Here is a 20,482-nt window from a genome sequence, read left to right on the forward strand (position 1 = left end):
TTTTTTTTTTTTTTTTTTTGGCGGTACTGGGGATTGAACTCAGGGTGCTTATTCTACTGAGCTATCTCCCCAGCCCATTTTTTTTGTCTTTTTGAGACAGAGTCTTGCTGTGCAGTTCAGGCTGGCTTTGAGCTCACTTTGTATCCCAGGCTGGCCTTGAACTTGGGGTGATCCTCCTGCCCCAGCCTCCTGAGTGCTGGGATTCCAGGTGTGCATCACCACATCTGGCCAGTCTTTGTCTTTTTAAATGCAAGTATACTTAAGACTGTGCATTGTCTTTTTAGCATGTTTTATCCTTGAATCTTAAATTCCTTGAACAGTAAATTGATGAGACTTTCCTTGTGGCCTAGTTTGTGATCAGTTTTTGTATTTGTTTGGTTTTATGGTCCTTGCTGTTGTTTCTGCGCCTGGTGGTGACTGTCCTGCCTCAGCCTCCCTTGGGGATTATGAGCGTGCAGCATCTTGCCCCTGGGGATTATGAGCCTGCGGCACGCTTACCCCTGGAGATTATGAGCGTGCAGTAGCTTGCCCCTGGGGATTACGAGTGTGTGGCACACTTACCCCTGGGCTTGTTGTTTGGTTTATTTGGTAACATCCTTTGCAAAGCAGGCCTACTCTCTGGCCATGCTTCAGTGTGGGGTCCTGGCTTGCTTGTTGATTTCATTGGTTCTTCTCTGTGTGTAGACCAACACACACATGTTAATTATGCTATTCTTTGCTTTGCTTTTGACCCCTTTGTAATTTCAGATAGTAGGTGATTTCTCCGCTGGACAATAACCTTCCTTGCCCTTTGCCTTGGAAAAAAATTTTTTCGAGGGAGTGGCTTTTCAGTGCGAAGGAAATGCATGTTTGTAATCTGGGTGCCTCCAGCTGACTGCAGTTACTTTGGAGGCAAAGCCATTTCTTACTGCGTGGACAGGTTTGAACATGACATTATATAATAAACATGTGCATCTGTCGCTGTGAGCGTTTTCCTCACTACCCATCTATGTGTTCTTTTCAAAAGGAAATATGAACTTGGGTAGTTCTGAAATACTGGCTTCTGCCAGCATTCTTCCTCTTAATTCAGGTTTATGAAGAAGTTTTTGAATAACAAGCAAAAAAGCAGTTTTATTGCACTGTTTATTGTGCTATAAAAATTCTTGCTTTCTAAAGTTTCGTAGGCAGAGCTGCGTGAGTCAGAGCCGCCGTGTCCAGTCCGCTCAGATCTTGCGTCCTGATTTGCCTCATCTCTGCTTCCTTCATCACCTGTTTCTTCTTTTGTGTGTGTTATATCTGTTTGATCCAATGCAGATGCAGGTGCCTTTCCTTTTCATTTAAACTGTCTATTCTGAGGCAGGCTGTTGGAATACAGTACTTGTTTCTGGAGATTTCTCTTTTGAACTCTCATAAATTTCGTGTGACTTTCTCTTGTCCTTGCTGCCTGGGGTGTGGGAGGGCTTTGTTGTGCTGGGGGCTACACCTCACCCTGCAAGGCAGGTCTGTGGACTCAGCTCATTGCCCCTGTGGGAGCTGCTCCATTTTACTGTGGTGACCTGAAAGAGCTAGGAGTTCTTTCTTTGGTCACTTGGTGGTGAGCTTTCATCACAAATGATTTTCCCCTCAGCAGGCTGCTGTGCAGAATCTCCCGAGTCTACCTGGTGAAAGAATTTCACCTACTGTATTAGATTTTGCTTTTTGTTAGGAATATTATTTCCGTTGAAATTTCTCTGAAAGAAATAAAAGGGGCCTGACAGTATTTCTTCATTGGTTGTCAGATTGTCATAACTGGAAAACCACCAAACTTGATTTTAGAGGCTTAAGGGGGAAGTTTGTTAGTTTTATTTATTTGTTTATTTTCATGTGTTTGGTACAGTCTCACTATGCAGCTTGGACTCGTAGTGACCCTCCTGTTTCAGCTTCCCAGTGCTAGGATTACAGGCGTGTGCTGTCTTGGTGGCTGGCTCACCACACCCAGGGGTGTGGTGTGTGGTGCTGGGGATCGAACCCTGGTCCCTGTGCTTGCCTAAGCAGGCGCTTAGTCTGCTGAGCTATCTCACCGGCCCTATTTTTTTTTTTTTTTTTAAAAGGAAATAAAGTGATAGCTTTGTATTCCTGAGTCACGCTTCTTGAGTAGTATCTTCCATTACACATTCCAATGATTTAAAGTTTTGGTTCTCAGATTAAAATGTCACCACCACACTATCTTGAGAAAATTGAGACACCAAGAATGTCACTTAGAGCACTGTCAATGTCTACCAAGCTGTGCTGTAGGACACATGAGTGGTCGCAAAGCCGCTAGAGCCCATTTGTAAATGTCACGAAGATAGTTATGAGGAGGTAGGTGTCTTTCTATAGGACTCATGATGGGACAAGATAACAGGTTACTTTAGTTGGAAAAAATGTGGATACGTGTGTACCATAGTTTGAATAAAAAAAAAAATACCATAGTTTGAAAGTAGCTGTAATTCATGGATATTTTTGGGTTGAAATGAGCATCATCTCTGCTTGTGAATAAAAATGTGATGAATACAGCTGTTGACTTCACCCAGAGCGGTAGCGTGGTATCTGAACCGGACATTTGTCCACATGGCTGAGGGCCTGTCCGTGGCCCCGCGTGGGGCTCTGCGGCATCTCTGTGTGGCAGGGTGTGTCCTGTGGGATTGAGGATTCTGTCCAGTGGTTTGAAGAGACTTTAGAAGGTCCAGTGAGGATAGTGAAACTTACAAAGCTAGAAATTGGGCTAAAATGGGCTGGGGAGATGGCTCAGTGGAATAAGCGCTTTCCTGGTAAGCGCAAGGGCCTGAGTTCAATCCCTGGTTCTGACAAAAAAAGAAATTGGGCTAAAAGGAGCGGCTCGGAGAAGCTGTGGCTGAGAAGGGGCCTGTGCCGCAGCACGTTGCACCTCCATGCTGCTGTGGCCATGACCTTGATGTGACCTTTCCATGTACTTGGATTGCTGCCTCCTGAGTTCCCTCCCTGGTTTTACCTGGCTCTTGGACCAGGCTGCTGAGATCGCAGAGTCCTTGGCCCTCTGGCCCGGGCCCAATTTCTCTGCTGGCCCCTATGTGGAAGGTGGTTCTGTCCTTCCTAAAGTGTCGTTCATGTGCTCCCTGTCTGGTAGAGCACGTTGCTTTGTCCTGCAGCTCCCATCTCACAGTCACTGCTGCTGCTTGCTTCTGCTCTCCGGGAGCTGAGTTTGGGAGTGCCCAGCTGGGTCTGTTCTGCCAGGCCAGGCTGGGCCACAAATGACACACGGGCTGTGAGAGGCAGGCGAAGCTTCTCAGAGTTCAGAGGCCATGATGGCCATGGTGCACACAGAATTTTTCTTTCATTTTCTTTTTGTCCTTTTGAGACAGGATCTCACTACGCAGCTCAGGGTGGCCCTGAGCTCATGTGGTAGTCCAGGCTGGTCTTGAACTCACATCAGTCCTCCTGCCTCAGCCTCCCAAGTGCTGGGATTACAGGTTTGTGCCACCACACCAGGCTCATATGACTTTCCACATACTACCAGGGTTTTTCTGACTGAAATCTCCCAATGGTTCTCTCTGGCCCTTGCCCCAACCCAAGTTGTGACTGCCTTAGAGTAATAAAGCCTCCCGATGTGCACAAGCACATGCCCAGCGAAAGGCTTGTGTTTCGTCAAGCCTTGCTCTATGTAAGCAAAAAATTTTGTGAAATATTGTTAAATCTCTTAAAGGAGAAAGAGCAGATCTAAAAAAAGAAACGCGAATGTTTTAGACCTTTATTAATGCTTTGGAGAGTGCACTGTCTGAACAGCTGCCCCGGCGCTCCACCTTGTCCACGGGATGCTGGCTAAGGGTTTCCTGGGCTGTAGAAGTGAACACCGAGGACAGTTTCTGTAAGTCACATGTTCCGCCCTGACTCGCTCCCAGGGAGCAGGTGGCACAAAGCTTTTGGGGTACTGCAGAGTTCATTTGCGTCAGAGGGACAGAAGCCTGCCGTGGCCAGGGCCAAAGGAAGTACCCCGAGGACTTCCCTCCTCGTTGCAAGGGTGACTTCAAAGAAAAACAGACTGAGAAACAGGTAAAACATGTGAAGCCCTGAAAAACATTTTTGTCAGCTGAGGCACTTTTAGATTGGCCAGGGGCACTTCCTGACGTCGCCTTCAAGGTGAGACTGGCTGGAGTGTGTCCTCGCGCCCGCCATCCCCGCTCAGCTCCTCTGCCACAGGCTCCCATGCGGGTCTGCCTGGTGTCTCCTTGTGCTGAGAGTCAGTTTGCACGTGGGTGGGCACCACCCAGGTGCAGGAGCAGTGGGGCGGCACCCTCGGTCCCACACTGCTGGCTTCCCTGTGGCCATCACCACTCCTTTTGTGGTGATTGTAGTGTTTTGTGGGGCAGTGGATCGGAGCAGTGTGAGTGCCCTTGCTTTTTACTAAGTTCAGTCATTGATTCCTGTTGGGTAGGCCATGGCTTCTGTGGTGCTCTCTGGTACTCCATGACTTCCGTGGTTCTCTGTGGTGGTAGCCTCTTGCAGTCTGATTCAGAGAGTCTGATTCAGATGCACAGATCGCCCCCTGTGGTCACCAAGAGCTCCTTCTCCCTGGCTGCTCTGTTCCTGCCACTGCCCCATGTTCCAGGAACCTCCTCTTGTTCCTTCCCTCCCTCCTGTCCTCTGTGTGCTGTGCAGTTAACGAGTGGAGGTGGCTGCTGTCTCTCCTCTGACTTTGTTTCCCATGTGTCCCTTGTAGGTCTGGTTCTTCTCTGTCCATCTCAGGATTCACATGCTGTGCTCAGTACTCACTGACTGGACCCTGCTTGGGGCTGGCAGGCCCCCCATACTGCTAGCTGCTCCATGGGGCACCCTTCTCCTAGGCTTAGCAGTGCCCTCCCACTCCTCGAGCTCCAGCTCTGCCATGGTCAGGATCTTGGTCCACACATGAACAAGGCCATGGCACCTGCCTCCTCCCAGGCCTTGGCTTTCTCACAGCTCGAATCTGTCACCTCTCGAGTTCTCTTTTTCTGGTTTATAATTATTCGCTAGGTTTGTTCCAGTTTTTCCATTCTGTCCAGAATCAACTTGCTATAGTTCATATTTCAGCATGTTTACAGTGTGGCCCTGACTGGTACATTCCACTTCCAGGTGGCTTGACCTAACAGTGGTCTGTGTGGGATGGTCCCAGGCCTGACTGTCCCACTTGTATTACCAGAGGAGCAGTCTCCTGAGGGGCGAGAGCATGTTAAAGTGTGATAGATCTGGGCTGGGGAGATAGCTTGACAGTGTAAGCCCCTGCCTGGCAAGCGCAAGGACCTGACTTTGATCCTGGTACCACGTGCCCTGCTGGCCCTGGAACTCTCTGTGTGCTGTGCTGCCCCAGAGCCAGGTGTGGTGGCACACACCTATAATCCCAGTGCTGGGGAGGCTGAGACAGGAGGATCACTATGAATCTGAGCTGTGTAGCGAGGCCCTATACTAAATAAATAAAAGATTAAAAAAAATTTAAAAAAATGTTAACAAATCATAAAAATCTATATGTAGGTTTTAACGATTTCATTCAAGCAAAAGTAAAGATGTTTGAACAAGTTAAAGTTCAGCATTACTAGTCATTGTTTTCTAAAACTCATGGAGATTAGTAACAAAATAGAGTATGTCCTAAAAGCTGTTCCTGTTAGATTACTATGTCTGTGTCTTTCTCTTTTGTGGTTTCTTTAACATTTACTCTTTATGCGTAGTGCCATGCCAGGAAAGCCAGCTGCTTTGGCTTAAAGTTCAGGTCCATCACCTGGCCTCCAATAAATGTACGTGACTTATCTGACCTGTAGCCTAGAAACGATTCCTAAGCCAAGCAAAACCAGCAGTGTGTGCACTTGCCTATGGACATGGTGGCTTGAATGAAACTCAGTGTGCATTGTCACTGATGACCTGTGGTGGCGAGGATGGGGAAAGCACGTCTCTTCCACAAGGTGGGCACACTGTGTCCCCTAGTCCACGTCCCCAGATGCCAGCATGTGACTTGTGAAGCCACTCAAGATCCAGGCACCCAGGCAAGCAGCGTGGCACTGTTCAGAGGCTATTGGCTGGTGTCAAAGGAAGTGAGGAAGTGAGCTTCACTCTGGAGGGGGCATAGGATCCTCATTTGTTTTGGGAGCACAGAACTCGAACTTGGGACCTCATGCTTGCCAGGCAGGCGCTGGGCTGCTGAGTTCCACCCCGGCCCCCTGTCATCCTCATTGCGGAGGGTGACAAGTGTCAAAATCAACTAGAGGTGACTGCTGTGGTGTAGGATGGTGAGAGCCACTTGACAGAATGAACCCTCTGAAGTCTGTTTTCCTCCGTGTGGTGTTAGTGAGCGGCTGGAAGCAGCAGAATGAAGCTCCCATGCTGCTCTGTGAAGAGCTTCGCAGTGCCGTACTGAGAAGCTCCAGGTGTTGCCAAGAAGAAAAGATCTGGAAAAGGTTGATCGAGCCACTGGGCATGTTGTCTTGAAGTTGGGAACGTGAATACCTTTATCCAGCAAGCCACTGACGGTTGCATTGTCTAGCGAACCGGGTGCCTGTGAATATTGGGGTAAATATGATTATTCAGAGTTGAATTTTTGCAGTAGCCTCTGATGAAAAATAACCAGACATCCACCAGCAAGAGACTGGATGAATACATGGTGGTATTCGTTCATCTGTGAACTGTCAACACAGAGACAAACCTGCATCACGTGGTGGCCTCATATACCAGGTGTTGGGCAGAGGAGGAGGCAGACACAGGCAGCCTGTGCTTTGTGACTTCACCGGGCAAGCTGGCCACAGTGCTGGGCGTGGACTTGGGGCCTGGCCACGCGGGGGCAGCTGGTGCTGGTGACCCCGGAGGGGCTTTCTCGCTCACAGGTGCTGCAGGTGTCCACTTCCTGTGTGTTACGCAGGGCGATTATGTGTTACGTGCTTTCAGTGGGGGCATTGGAAAGTTAAAGTACTTAACCAGAGACTTTCTGTGTTAGAGCGGTCCAATTTGTCCTGTGTAGAGGCGAGTGTAGGTCTGTGGGGACACTTGGTAAGGGGGCGTCTAGATGAGGAGGACCTGGGAGTGACTGTTGTTGGCCTGAGTTACTTCCTGTGACATGAAAACAGATATCCTCTGTTTATGAAGAAAATGAGATTTTCCCAGCCGGGGTACACATCCAGGTTCCTGAGGTCCCGAGAGCACGTTATTTAAAGCTGATACTTATTGATTTACAACCTTTTGTCCCCCCCCTTTTTTTTTAGTATCTTTTTAAAAAAATTTTATTTTATTTTTTCAAGTTGGTAGGACAGTTTAAATAATAACACTTTGCACACATTCTTCCTAGTGGTTAATTGCTGTACAAGATGCAGACTTGATATCCTATCTACAAACACCATTAGAACAAATTCCTCTATTCATTAAGAGAATGTAACTATGTATCTGTCCTAACCACTTTGAATATACAGATATGAAATGGACATTCATCTGTGTCCCCTTTTTTTGTTAAGTTCCGTTATTTAAATATTACAGATGTGTAAACTTGTGTCCCCCTTTAATCAGGCTTCTGTTTATTGGGTTTGTTGAGTGTGGGGTAGAGTCGTGCTGCCCTGGAGGTGGAGACCTGGTGATCGGCCAGGTGGTGGCAAAGTGGCATTGGGGCTCAGATTTCTGGGATCAGGTGTGTATGGTAAAAGGTAAACAATGTTATAAGTCTCAGAAATAACTAATGGTTTACTGAAAAATCCTGGAAGCATTTTCTAAAAGTGTATGTGTGTGTGGGTGCGCACGGCATGTGCCTGGATGGTGGCATCTCTGAAGGTGGCGGGCATGTGTGGCATACACAGATGTGACAGCGGGGTCAAGTGGCTAGCCACAAGCCAGCCACTGTGGCAGTCTCGGCAGCCTTTGGGCAGGGAGGGGTGCACTGCATTGGAGCCTGGGGGACAAGTGTGGCCAGTGCTCGCTGTGCTTAGGGTCATGGGTCTCTTGGAAGGAAAAGTTGGGGTTCATTTCGTAGCCAAGGTTCCCTGTGTTTTTCAGAGGGATGCGGGGAGGGAGAGTGCACTGAGAAGATAGGGCTTGTCCACCACCTGAAGCTGGATGTAGGTGATCTTAGGCACGGCTTCCCTGGATGTGCCCAACCAGGCCTGCGGTGGCACCTCCTCCTCTCTGGGATGCGTTTGTGACCATGGAGAATGGCTCCTGTGTGGAATTACTAGCTGCTCATTCTGTCCCCCCTTCATCCTCCTGCAGGCTCAGTGTCACCATTGCCACTGCACTGTGGGGATGCTGAGGCGCATGCGGGTGGCAGGGTCCCCAACCCCACGTTCCAGGGGCTGCAGGCTGGGCTTTGTGTGAGGACAGACTCGCAGCATTTTTGCTCTGTTTCCCAAATCCGTGTTCCATATGGCTGATTCCTCTGCCAGGCAGCCTTGGGCTGTGTTACTTGTAGAGCAGTTGTGCAGACATGCCTGTGTGGCTTGGAAGGTCGCTGCTGTGTCCACACGCGTGGACCTGTCTGTCGCTAGAGGGCCTGGCCTGTGACAGTCACCACCGACCTGGCCACCTCCCTCCTGCCCTGTGGTGTAAGTGAACACTTGAAAACCGCCAGGATTCTAGTGTTTCTCAGCAATGCAGTCCCATGCCTTTAGGATGACACTGAAAATATCTCCAGCTAGCACAAGCCCAAACCGAGGCCTCTTGATTTAAATTTTTTTGGTGTGCCAGGAATTGAACTGAGGACCTTGTGCTTGCCAGGCAGGCACAGCACTGCTTAGCTAAATGCCTGGCCCCTTGACTTAAATTCTTAACCTCTTAAAGTAAAATTTTAGACTTTAACATTAGTGGTCCAGGTCCTGCTTGGCTCTGCGGCACAGAAACTTGGAGGAGCTGGATGTGTTAACAGAAACACAGGCCTGTGTTGGCTGCCCGTGTCCCTCCTGTGCTGCAGCCCGGCTCTGCAGACACTGCTGCCGGTTACTCTCCCATCTGAGCCCTCCATACATGCCCGAGCTGGAGGGACCATGGTGCCATGCCAGGACCATGTGTGCTTGGCCATCATCCTTAGTGGGCTTCAGAGCACTGTAAATTTGTCATCCGAGTCAGCGAGAGACTTGCTGATTTGTATCTGTCGATACTGGGTTTCCACATGGAAAGTAGTTTATGATGGTATTTTCTTTGTGTTAATCATTTAGCATTTTAGTTTAAAAGTGTTTATATAGCTGGGACAGCTGGCATACACCTACAGTCCCAACTACCAGAAAGGCTGAAACAGGAGAAGCACAGGTTTGAGGCTAGACAAGGGAGCTTGGTGAGACCTGGTCTCCAGCTCTAAAGAAATAGGTGTGTGTGGGATGTGTCTCAGGGTGGAGTCCCCCAGGGTGAACCACAGCACCTCCACAACAAGCCAAGATCACTGCCTGGGCCATTCCCTCTTCTGTAAAGTGTGTGTTTTATAATGAGGTAACTGCAGGGCTAGCGTCCCTCTGCCAGTCCCTGGGGAAGTGTCTAAGCTCTTGTGATAGAAGTGACAGGAAGTCCTGGTCCCTGGGCTCTCCAGGCAGACCTTGTCTGTCTTCTGAGAAGGGAGGCCTGGCCTCTTGTTGCCTCACACCTGCCCTGCTCTGCAGCTGCTCCCCAGTACCCCAGGCGCGTGGCCCTGTGCGAAGCTGCCCTGCCCAGCCACCCTACCCCGCCCGGATTCAGGACACTGCTCTCTCTTCCTGGCACCCGGTTGCAGGAGAAGTCGCTTGTCTTCGAGTCTGCATGGAAGAAGGAGAAGGACATTGTTTGCAAGGAGATTGAGAAGCTGCGCATATCCATCCAGAGCCTGTGCAGAAGCACGCTGCCCCTGGGGAAGATCATGGACTACCTGCAGGAGGATGTGGATGCCATGCAGCATGAGTTGCAGCTGTGGCATAGCGAAAACAGGCAGCATGCGGAGGCGCTGCAGAAGGAGCAGAGGTGGGCGGTGGGGGGAGGGGGAGGGGCCAGGAAGAAGGAGGGGAAGGAGGGGGCACAGGGACTGCTGGGGTGCAGGGTCCGCGCGGAGCAGGGGTGACAATGGTGGAGGTTGGGGGTAGAGGAGGCTGGAGAGTAGGAGCTCAGGAGAACCCCCATGGCTCCTTCTGTGCCTCTCCCCCAGAGGAGAATGATTGTTTCTCCCTCATTAGAAGAGGCAGGCTGCATGCCTGTGTGCAGTCCCACAGCCTTGTAGCTGTTCCCACTTGGGAAGTGTCTTTGTATTTACTCTAGACGGAGTGCTGAGAAGCCTATCTAAAATTGCAACTTTAAAAGAAACACAATAGCCATTAAAAAATATAATTTGTTGGGGCTGGTGAGATGGCTCAGTGGTCTAAAGCACTTAGAACAAGCTTAGCAAAACACAGGGACCTCAGTTCAATCCCCCAGCACCACATGCCAGCCAGCCCCGCCCCCTGGTGGGCTGAACTGGCCACACACACACACACACACACACACATAAATAAATTAAAAAAAAAAGTATAATGTGTTATTAGGAAGTGTCTGATACCCGGGTTTATAGCATTCTGTAACCATGTAGCCAAAGTCTCTTAAAATATGAGATGGACAATATGAAGGAAGCCAGAAAATTACGGGGAACTTATGGTACCTGTTGTTGCATATAACTGGTTTTAAATATTAGAAATAATTATTCCAGGCATTCCTTATAAAATCTGGTTATGCTTTATGATAGGACAGTTGAGAACTGTTGCTCTTATACTTCATATTTTATTTGTTTGTTTGGTTTTTGGCAGAACCAGGGATTGAACTGAGGCCCTTGCACTTGCCAGGGAAGCGCTTATTCCACTGACCTGTCTCCCCAGCCCCCATACTTCGTATTTTATTTTTTAATCTGTGGGCTTTAAAAACCTAAAGAAAATACTTACTTGGATTTGATCTTTCCCAGGAAAATTTAGACTTTCCCCTTTTCAGGCCGATTGCTGTAGGGTCTTGAGTCACTGTGCTGAGAGAGTGAACCAGAGACCCCTGGAGACAGGAGGCCTCTCTGAGGCCCTGAGAGTCTCTGGAGGTGGGCAGGCTGCTGTCCTGGGTGTCTGAGGACCTGGCCACTCAGCTCCTTGCTGTCCCTCAACTCTTGAGTGAGTGATAGGAGGACCTCACATCTGTCACAGAAGGAACAGTGGCTTCTTTTTAAATGGATCTCATGTTTGACTTCACTTTGGATTGTAGAAATCCGAAGTCAAGTTTGTGCAGGTGAAGGGCTTTCCCCCTTGTGTCATTACCGAAGGAGGTGCACTGTGCCCTTTCTCCTTGCCTGGGGTCCATGCTCTGCTCTTGCTGACGTTGGGGTCACAGTTGAGAAGCGGGTGCTGTTGGGCCTTGAGACTGATGAGTCCCCTCGTTCCCGTCAGCGTCACGGACAGCGCTGTGGAGCCCCTGATGGCGGAGCTGGCAGAGCTTGAGCAGCAGGTCAGAGACCAGCAAGACAAGATCTGTGCCGTGAAGGCAAACATCCTGAGGAACGAGGAGAAGATTCAGAAAATGGTGTACAGCATCAACCTGACGTCGCGGCAGTGAGCACCTGCTGGCCGGTGCCCGCCAGCGTGGACCTGGAGGAGGATGGGAGGCGGACAGCAGACTGGCTAAGCATATTAAAGACCACATTTGTTTTACCTCCTTCTGCTGGGGTCCTTGCTGGTCCTAGACAGCCCGTCACTCCTTGGCCCCGTCCTGGCCCTGGGCGGTTTCTGCTGCAGCTTGTGTGCCCTGGTCTGCCTTCCCTCCCGGGTAGCAGAGGCCTTTCCTTTGGCTGGATTAGGCCGCCACACAGCAGCACGAAGCGGAAGAGGACTGCGGGGTAGGTGGCAGAACGGGCCAGAAGCAGGGAAGGAAGTCCGTCTTAGCCAGGCACATGTGGTATCCGGGGCACTGCCCCGTGACTACACACCCTCCCCGGCCAGTGCCTGTGTTGCCAGGTCTTGTGGTTCACAGATGGATGGTGGTTTCCCTGAGACCCTGCTGGCTGTTGACACAGCTGTCACAGGCTCCTTCCTCACTTGCAGCACTGCACCTGGGTCCCCGGGGCCACACCAGCAGAGCCCCCAAAGTCTTTGGAAGAGGGTCTTACTGTTGAGGCAGCGCATCCTTTGTGTTCTGCGCAGGCGTTCCATGGGCAGCTCAGGGGAAGCCATCTGGAGGAAATGGAAAGGAGGCACTGGAGGATATTTTTTGATGTAACCCATTTTTTTGGAAAATGTTTTTTAAAGTGAAGTTTTTTAAAACAAACAAACATGGTTTATACTCAGTTTTTCACTTACATATACTGAAAATACTAAGGTCTTAAGTTATTGTGTAAAGGATTTCACTGTGTCTGGGGACTTCCTCAGGGGTCCTCAGCTCTGGGTCCTGGCCTTTCTCTCCCTGGCTGCCACAATTATGACTGGACTAGGGTGCGCCTCGGAAAGTGAGGTTTTGCAGAGCTAGCATGAATGGCTCCACTTGGTTTTTCTTAATAAACTCTTCAGTGAGGAGGCAGAGGGCCTTCCACATTGACCAAGGCAGGAGCGCCGTGCAGAGCTGTCCTTTGGAGACACTGGGGTTTCCCTTCCTCTTCTCTGAGCACCTCACAGCTCTGTCTGATCGGATTACCCTAGGTCAGCCTGGGCTGGGAGGACTGTCAGCTCACTGGTCCTGCTCATGTCTGTAGTTTTCTCTCCTGACTTGAGCAATTAGCCATAACCCTGAAGTGGACCCGGTTTGCCTCAAGTTGAGATACATGCCTTTTATGAGCTTGTATATATGAATACATTTCTTGTTTTGGAAAATGGCATATATTGTATGTGAGTAAAATTTTGTATAAAGTAGCTTATCAGATTGTATCAAAGTTTATTTTTCTTTATACGTAAATCATTAAAAAGAATCACTTATTTTTCTATAAGTGCATGGATTGTGCAATTTAGTTCACACATGGAAAAACATAAACATTTGGATTTTTAATTTTCAGTTATGTATGAGAAAGTTTCATTCATCTGTGACACTTGCTGCTTCTCTGTATGAATTTAAGTTTTATAAGGCAGGTAAGTGTTTATCAGAAATTCCACTTATGAAATTTTGGAAGGTCTCTACTTGTGATTACTAATGTATTTAATGATATCAAATTAAATCCTAATTTTCATATTTTGAGAAAATAGCTAATAGAATTCTTAAGTAGATTCCTTTACTATAGTACTGTGAATATTGGAGTCTTGAGTTTATAAATTCAGCTGACACTAATTTGTCGAAAGAAATGTGTTAGTTTTTGGAAAAGAAAGTTCAAGACTATACTTTAAACTTTATACTTCGATATTCTTACAGATTAAGACAAAACAAAACCAAAGTGTCTGGTCTTTGTGAAGACCAACAGTAACCCCCAGGGACATGAGTGCGGTTTGGGTCTGGGGTATGGATTCCAGTTGCAGCTCTGGCAGTGTCCCTGAAGTGTCCCCAGGGCTGCTTGTCTCTGCTGCCCTGAGCTGACTGGGGCTGTCCTCTGTCTGTGAAGTGCACAGGGAGGGACAGGGGAAAGGGTGGCTAGGACCAGCTGGCTCTGGGACGCAGCTGTGTTGGGTGGTCGCAGGGTCAGTCTGGCCCTTCAGTATCTGTAGAGGCTCCTGTGTGGCCCTGCAGGGAGCTTTGGGAAGCACGAGCCAGGCGTCGGTGGAGAGGCGTGCAGGGCACATTTTGTCCCTAGTGCCCCCTGGCCACTACGAGGGGAGCGCCTGCCCCACTCTGCCCTTCCCCCGCAGCCCCTTTTGGTGTTCTGTGAGTGCAGCTGTTTCCATTCTGAGCACTGGTCAGGTATCTAGTCTACCACACGGCAGAAAGCGGAGTTCTTGGACTTTGGTTTTTTTCTTACTCTGTCCTTTTTTTTTTTAAACAGTTTTCTGTGCCATCAGTGGTATTTGCTTGTGTCTGAGCTGGAGACATTTTATGTAGATAAAAGTGGGGTCCATGATAAAAGGAAAGCAAGGAGTAGATATGAAAACATCCCCTGTGACTGTGGTGTGCTTGAGATCTATGATGTCTCTAAAGCCTTGAGGGTTTGGAGGGGGGGCTTTTAGGAAGTGGCTGGGTCCTGGGGCTCCTTTGTCAGTGGAGGAGCCCATTGTTGGGTCTGTGGCTGGCTGGGCAGTGGAGAGGTATGGCCTGGTTGGATGGGATGAGGCATGGGCGTGGCTTTGTCTGCACTGACGCCTTCTGCTTTCTAGCAGCCTTGAGCTGGGCCACCCCGACCATGATGCTGCTCTGTTAGCTGGCTGATGGTGTGCTGAATCCTCTGAAACTGAGCCCGAGTAGACCTCTCCTCCCTTACTCTGTCTCAGGAACGGAATGACTGACAGATCACAGTTTTGTATGTTTTGGGATCAGGCTGGAAAGGGAAGGAGGAAAAAGGAAAACAGGCAATTTCTCCCTTTGGGTGTAATAGTGGACAATTGACTTTCCTTTGGAAAATACCCTCCTCTGTGTTCCGCGTCACTGCTTTGGTCAGTCTGGATCGCAGCCCGGGCTCAGGCCTGTCCCGAAAGCTGGAGGTCTGGAGATGGAAGAAACCAGAAAAACCCGAGCCACAGTCCTTGTGATTGTGTTGGTGACCGTGTAAGAAATGAGAACTCAGTTAGGTTTGTTAGTGTAGTACTGGCATGGTGTGCTACAAAATTCTGGTTTCCTTAACAAAACCCCCAGCAGGGTGGAGGAGGCAGCCAGTTATCAAACAAGTGTTTCGGCTGACAGCAAGAGTCACTGGAGAAGAGGGTTCGAAGTTGTGACCGCCTCAAGACCATGAAAAGTGGGATTTTCGAAATGCTCTTTTCCCAGCACCAAGAAGTACCACTGCACAGAAGGGATGGCCCCTGGAGAAGGTGACAGTGTCCTGTGTTTGAAGCTAGAAAGAGCAGCCCCCCTGGGCCTGCTAACAGCAATGCAGAATTCCCACGTGGAAACATGGAGAGGCCACAGCAGAGCAGGAGGCTTCTCTATGCCCCTGCCATTGGCCTGGGCTGGCAGCAGGCCTCTGTGGGTTCCCCTGTCTTTGTAAGACGTTGTGCTCAAAGCTGGGACTTAAACTGAACATATTTCCTAGAAGAAACACAGCACCCCCACTCTGCCCGAGCTGCTTTTATGGACTTCTCCCCCACAAATACTGCTCTGGAAAAACTCACAGGATGTAATTAAAGCCAGTATGCGTGCATTGGCCTGGGCCCTTCTTAAGTGCTTCTCCAAATGGGCCACCGAATAAAGCCATGGAGGGTGGCTTTGTTCCCAGCTCCTACAATGATGTGTGTTAATTGGGGCACAGGGCCGTCTTCAGCCCCTTTATAGTTCAGGAATCACCTTGCACTCTGTTCTGGCCTAAGCAGTGCCGTAGCCCTGACCCCAGCAGGGCCAGCTTGAGGGTAGCCCAGTGGTACCTGGGTAGGCAGGCAGCCTCAGGGTCTGCTTTGTGGGTGTGTTTCAGGCCTAGGATCCTGGAGAACACAGCGCTAAGGGGAGAAGAATTCTGGGAGAAGAGCCCCGCAGATGTCTGCTGTAGGTGACATCATCCAGAGGACTTGGGCTGCGGGGCCCTCTTGGACGCGGCCCTGTTTCTTCTGCTCCTTTGGAGAACTCTCCCTTCTCCCCAGAGCCCTGCTGGGGGGGGGGTGTCTCACCTGGGCTTGCACCAAGTGTGGGCCCCCGTGATGGATGGGCTGGGTGTGTGCATGTGCACGAGTGATGTGGGGCAGGGGCTCCGTTTCCCTGGCAGCTGTTGGGCTGCAGTTCCCCTCCACCAGTATTGGAGATGGACCCCAAGACTTATCTTGAGACAGGGTCTCCCCAAGTCAGGCATTACCCTGTCTGGACGAACTTGTCTCAGCCCTCAGTGCTGGGAACTGAGCTGGAACTTGGTGCCCTTGGCGGAGGCCATATAGAGAGTCACCCCGGGAGGTCACTCACAGAGGAAGGAAGCCTGGGGCTTCACAGGGCCAGGAGGTACAGCTGCAGTTGGGTACCATCACATCCTGGCTGTTCTAGTCCTGTAGATGTCTGAGGTGGGTGACAGTTGGATTTTGTGGGTCACCTTGGCTAGGTTGTGGTGCTTGTTGTGGGTCAAACATCAGATTTTGCTATAAAGACATTTTAAAGGGGATTCATGTCTGTAATCCAGTGACTTTAAGATCACTCTCAGTCATCCCAGTGGGCCTCATTGCATCAGCTGAAGGCCTTCCTTATGTGTGCCAGGACTTCTTGAGCTGATGGGATATAGAGTCCCAGTATGAGCTTCTAGCCTGCCCACTGGTTTTGCACCTGGGATGACACTTTTGTGAGTTTCCAGTCTGCCAGTCTTGGCTTAAACCCGCTGGTCCCACAACAGCTTGAGTCGTTACCAGAACCTCTCTCACACACACTGACCTGGTACTATTTCTCTCTGAATAGTGTGAACCCTTACCATGTCGCAGCCCGAGGTGGCAGTGCCTTCTAGGGCATCAGGCCGTCTGCATGGCAGTGTGCATCCCAGCCACCTCTGCCCTTCTTGTATCCCCACCTCATGTGGCAGGCAGGACCCCGATCTCTCCCACTCTCCATCACAGGGGGGAAGAGGGGCTCTGGAGCAGAAGAGACACAGGAGCTTGTTTTTTGAGTTGCTCTGAGCTGTGCTCCCTGGTCAGCACTGGGGGGTCCAGAGGCCCCAGTGAAACACACTGCTCAGGGCAGTGAAGGCCTGGGAGGCCCTCATGGTGTGAGCTGGCCACAGCAGTGCCCCCCTGGGGCTCCACAGCACGGCCTCCCCCAGAGCTCCATCTCTAGGGCCCAGACTGAGAGATGGTAAGGTGGCTGTCTGAACCTGGGGTCATGATGAGTCTGGCTGGTTGTTGGAGGGGCAGGAGCTGTGAAAGGACCCAGAACATCTGTCTGCAGAGAGGAGAAGGGCAAAGGCATGGGTGAGTCCCTGGACAGGGGCCTCTTAAGCAACTAAGTGACGTGGTAAACAGGAGGTGTATGAGGCTGCTGCTTCTGGAGAAGCTACGTTCTGCTGTGGCTTAGGTCTAATCTAAAATGTCCCCAAAGTCTCTTGGAAGGTAATTGGATCACGGGGCTCCTGGTTGAGGGCATTAGGTAGGGTCTGGTTGGAAGAGGCAGTCCTGGGTGCTGAGAGCCAGAAGGGTGCTGGCCTTGTTGTGCACCCCGCCCTGAGCAGCTCTCCCTGCCAGATCCCTCTGCAGAGCTGTTCCTGCCCGAGCCACTAACAGTGCAAAGACTGAAATTTCTGAAAATGTGAGCCGAGACAAACCTCTCCTCCAAACTGTGGGTTTTGGCTGTGGTGTGCCAGCGACAAGGAGAGCAGCCACGATGCTGTCTTCCAGTAGACTTCTGCTTTTTACAAGCCAGAAGGGAATGCTATAAAACAACGGTAAAGAGTACAGTAAGTATATTAACCACTGTAGTGGTCGACACATTGTGTTAGGTTGGAAAGTTTGGAAGTTTAATTAGGCGACTCAGAGAGCCAGGGTTCTTACTTTGTAAACACGCTCATCCTGTGCAAGATGAGGGTGTGGACATTGTGGAGTTCTCAGCCCATCCCTAGGGTGTGGAGGGCCCACCCTAGAGTCGCTCAGCACTTAAAGGGGTGTGTCTGTAAAGGGCCCCAATGCCCAGCGAAGGAGTGCAGGACAGGCTTTAGGGGTTCACTGAAGGCTTTGTGAGCCCAGAGACAGAGAGCAAGTGTTGGGGCAGGAAAACTTCATTAGAGCTGGGCATGGTGACGTGTGCCTGTCATCCCAGCACCTGAGAGCCTGAGGCAGGAGGATCACCAGAAGTTTGAGGCCAGTGTAAACTACATAGCAAGACCTTGTCTCAGACAATAATAATAATAATAATAATAATAATAATAATAATAATAATAGCACAAAACATTTCATTGGGTGATGAGGGTGAGGGGAAACAACAGCTGAGTCCTGCACTGGGCAGGGAGGAGGCTGGCTGCAGAGGGGACAGTGACAGCACACAGTGGGCGTCCTGCCTGGCATGGGGTGGCAAGAATGGCCTCTGGGAGCATGGTGGACTCCCCTACAAGAAGGATGCGGCTGCTCATGGGAGACTGTCAAGGCCTAGCTTGGCAGGCTTCCTGGCATAGCCCAGGGAGTGACAAACCCAGGCTACCCTAACCTATGCCATCTCTTGCTGCTGCTCAGTCTGTCCCCCACAGGGTCTCCTCGGCCTGGCCAAGCCACATCCGGAAGTAGCTGGGAGGGCTGTCTTCAGGCTGGTGGGGTAGAGAGGACACCATCACCTTCCTCTTCCCTGCTCCAGGCATGAAGACCGAGGCTGAGGGACACAGAGACCTGTGGAGCATGGCGGGGCAGGGCTTGGGCCAAGTGTAGGCTGACCCCACTGGGCCTCATGGGACACTTCTTCAAGCTCTCTGGGGGACGCATTACCATCTGGGGGCAGGGAGGGGACCCCTAGGGGAGGAATGGCTCTAGCATGGGGATTCACGTACCCATCACAGGATATGGGTCCCAACTTCCCTGGGGTCCCCAATCCCCCTGGGGGATGGCACCTGCCACCAAGGGCTGATCCGAAGCTTTCAGGGGAAAGCCCAGCCCTGTGGGCTCCCAGGGACATCTGCCACGCTCCCGTTTTTCTCTGAGGGACTCTTTCAAAAGAAGGGAGGGCTGAGGAGTTTGGTCCCATGCTGACGCCATCAGGCTTCTGCCCAGGTGACACCTGCTACATGATTCCCAGAGCCACCGGGCAGGGCGGAGTCCTCTCTGCGTGCAGCTGTGGGATGCAGGCTCCAAGCCCCATGCACCTGCTCCCATAGTGTTCCCAGGGTGTCCCCAGCTCCTGTGGTGGGCAGAGCAAAGCAGGTTGGGATCTCTTCATGGGCCTCCTCAAGCAGACATTTATTTTTGTTATTAAGGAGACTATTATAGAGTCCAGGGTGGGACCATCCAGGGACACTGGGCCAGTTCTTTTGGGGACAAGGAGTAGACAGCCATAGTGGAGGCCTGAACAGCCAGATCAGCAGGAGGTACTGGTGACTTTCTGGTGAGAGGAAGCGCTGGATGGAGACTGTTGGCAGGGACCTCTGTGTCGCTGATGCCCATACCAACTCCATTGGGATCTTCAAAAAAAATCGTGGTAAAGTGTACCTAAAATTGAGCACTTCAGCTTTTTCCCTGAGCCTGGCTTCTCCTCGGCCTTCTGTTTGGGATTCAGGCGGGATTGCTGTGTCTAGTTCCTGTCACCCGGTGGCCCTTCTCCAGGTAGTGGTTGCAGGGTAGCTCAGAGGTGGGCGCCAGTGCTGCAAGAAGTGCTGTGCCGTTATCTATTGCTCAGTCCTCCACGCATGCAGTGTTTGGAGCTGTGGCCAGATACACCCAGTCCTACCATGCACTGTCACCAGTGTCCTTATCAAGGCCCAGCACCTGTGCAGGCCCCCCCCCCCCCCCCCGTGTGGCCCACCCAGGCTGGATTGGAGGCTGGCTGCCACTCAGGACTTTTCCTCCTGGAGGTGGCGCTGTGACAACAGAGGGTCAACCTCTTCCTGCAGGGCTTCCTGTGCCCACGTAAGTTCCCTCCAGCTTGAGGGAGCCCTTGTATTAGGACCCGTACTCTGCCGAGTTCCTCCCCAGGACAGTGTCAGAAGCCCCACACTCTCCCCATTGCGTGCTGCAGCACTGGCTGTGGCTAGGTAGGGCCGTCCATCCATCCATCATCCATCTATCCACCATCCATCCATCCGTCCATCCATCCATCATCCATCCATCCACCATCCATCCATCCATCCGTCTATCCATTCATCATCCATCCATCATCCATCCATCAATCCATCCGTCCATCCGTCCATCCATCCATCATCCATCCATCCATCCATCATCCATCCACTATCCATCATCCATCCACCATCCATCCACCATCCATCATCCATCCATCCATCCATCCATCATCCATCCATCCATCATCGATCCACCATCCATCATCCATCCGTCCGTCCGACCATCCATCTGTCCGTCCATGCATCCATCATCCATCCGTCCGTCCGTCCATCCATCTATCCATCCATTATCCATCCATCCCTCCATCTATCCTGATACACGGGAGTTTGAACCCCGAACATCCCCAACCCTTTTTTAACTTTTTAAATTTTAGGACAAGTTTCCACTAATTTGCCAAATTATCACGTTGAGCTCAAACTGGGTGATCCTACTGACTCAAACTCCAAGAGTGCTGTAATTACAAATCAACTATGCCGAGCACGGTGCTATGCTGCAGGACCTCAGCAGGGCTGGTATCCACGCTCAGATTTGACCTAAGAGACCACGCCCCTATCTGGGGCGGAGCCTAGCCTGGCCAACCAGAGGTCCCAGGGCACGAACTCAGGCTCCGCCCCCGGGTAGGGCGGGATTTCCCAGACTCCTCTGCTCCTTACTTGAGAAGTCTAAGCGTGACGGGACTCCTCAGAGAGCTTTCGCACTCAGGTCAGACAGGGAGGCCGGAAGTGGAGCCCTGGCGCCTGCGCCGGAAGTCGCGTCCCCGGCGAGGC

The 20,482-nt window shown here is 50.9% G+C and overlaps 1 protein-coding gene across 2 annotated transcripts in view; it reads left to right on the plus strand.

Moving 5' to 3' along the window:
- Traf3ip1 (TRAF3 interacting protein 1) overlaps positions 1–11,775 on the plus strand; it is a 36,487-nt gene extending 24,712 nt beyond the window's left edge. For both annotated transcript variants that reach the window (XM_023722273.1, XM_004637428.2), the window contains exons 13-14: positions 9,674–9,897; positions 11,328–11,775. In XM_023722273.1, the coding sequence (XP_023578041.1) occupies positions 9,674–9,897; positions 11,328–11,493 (390 nt within the window). In that variant the 3' untranslated portion in view covers positions 11,494–11,775. The remainder of the gene's footprint in view (positions 1–9,673; positions 9,898–11,327) is intronic.
- The last annotated feature ends 8,707 nt before the right edge of the window (positions 11,776–20,482 follow it).

Source organism: Octodon degus, unplaced genomic scaffold, assembly GCF_000260255.1.
Source record: "Octodon degus isolate 3935 unplaced genomic scaffold, OctDeg1.0 scaffold00089, whole genome shotgun sequence".
NCBI classification, from domain to species: domain Eukaryota; kingdom Metazoa; phylum Chordata; class Mammalia; order Rodentia; family Octodontidae; genus Octodon; species Octodon degus.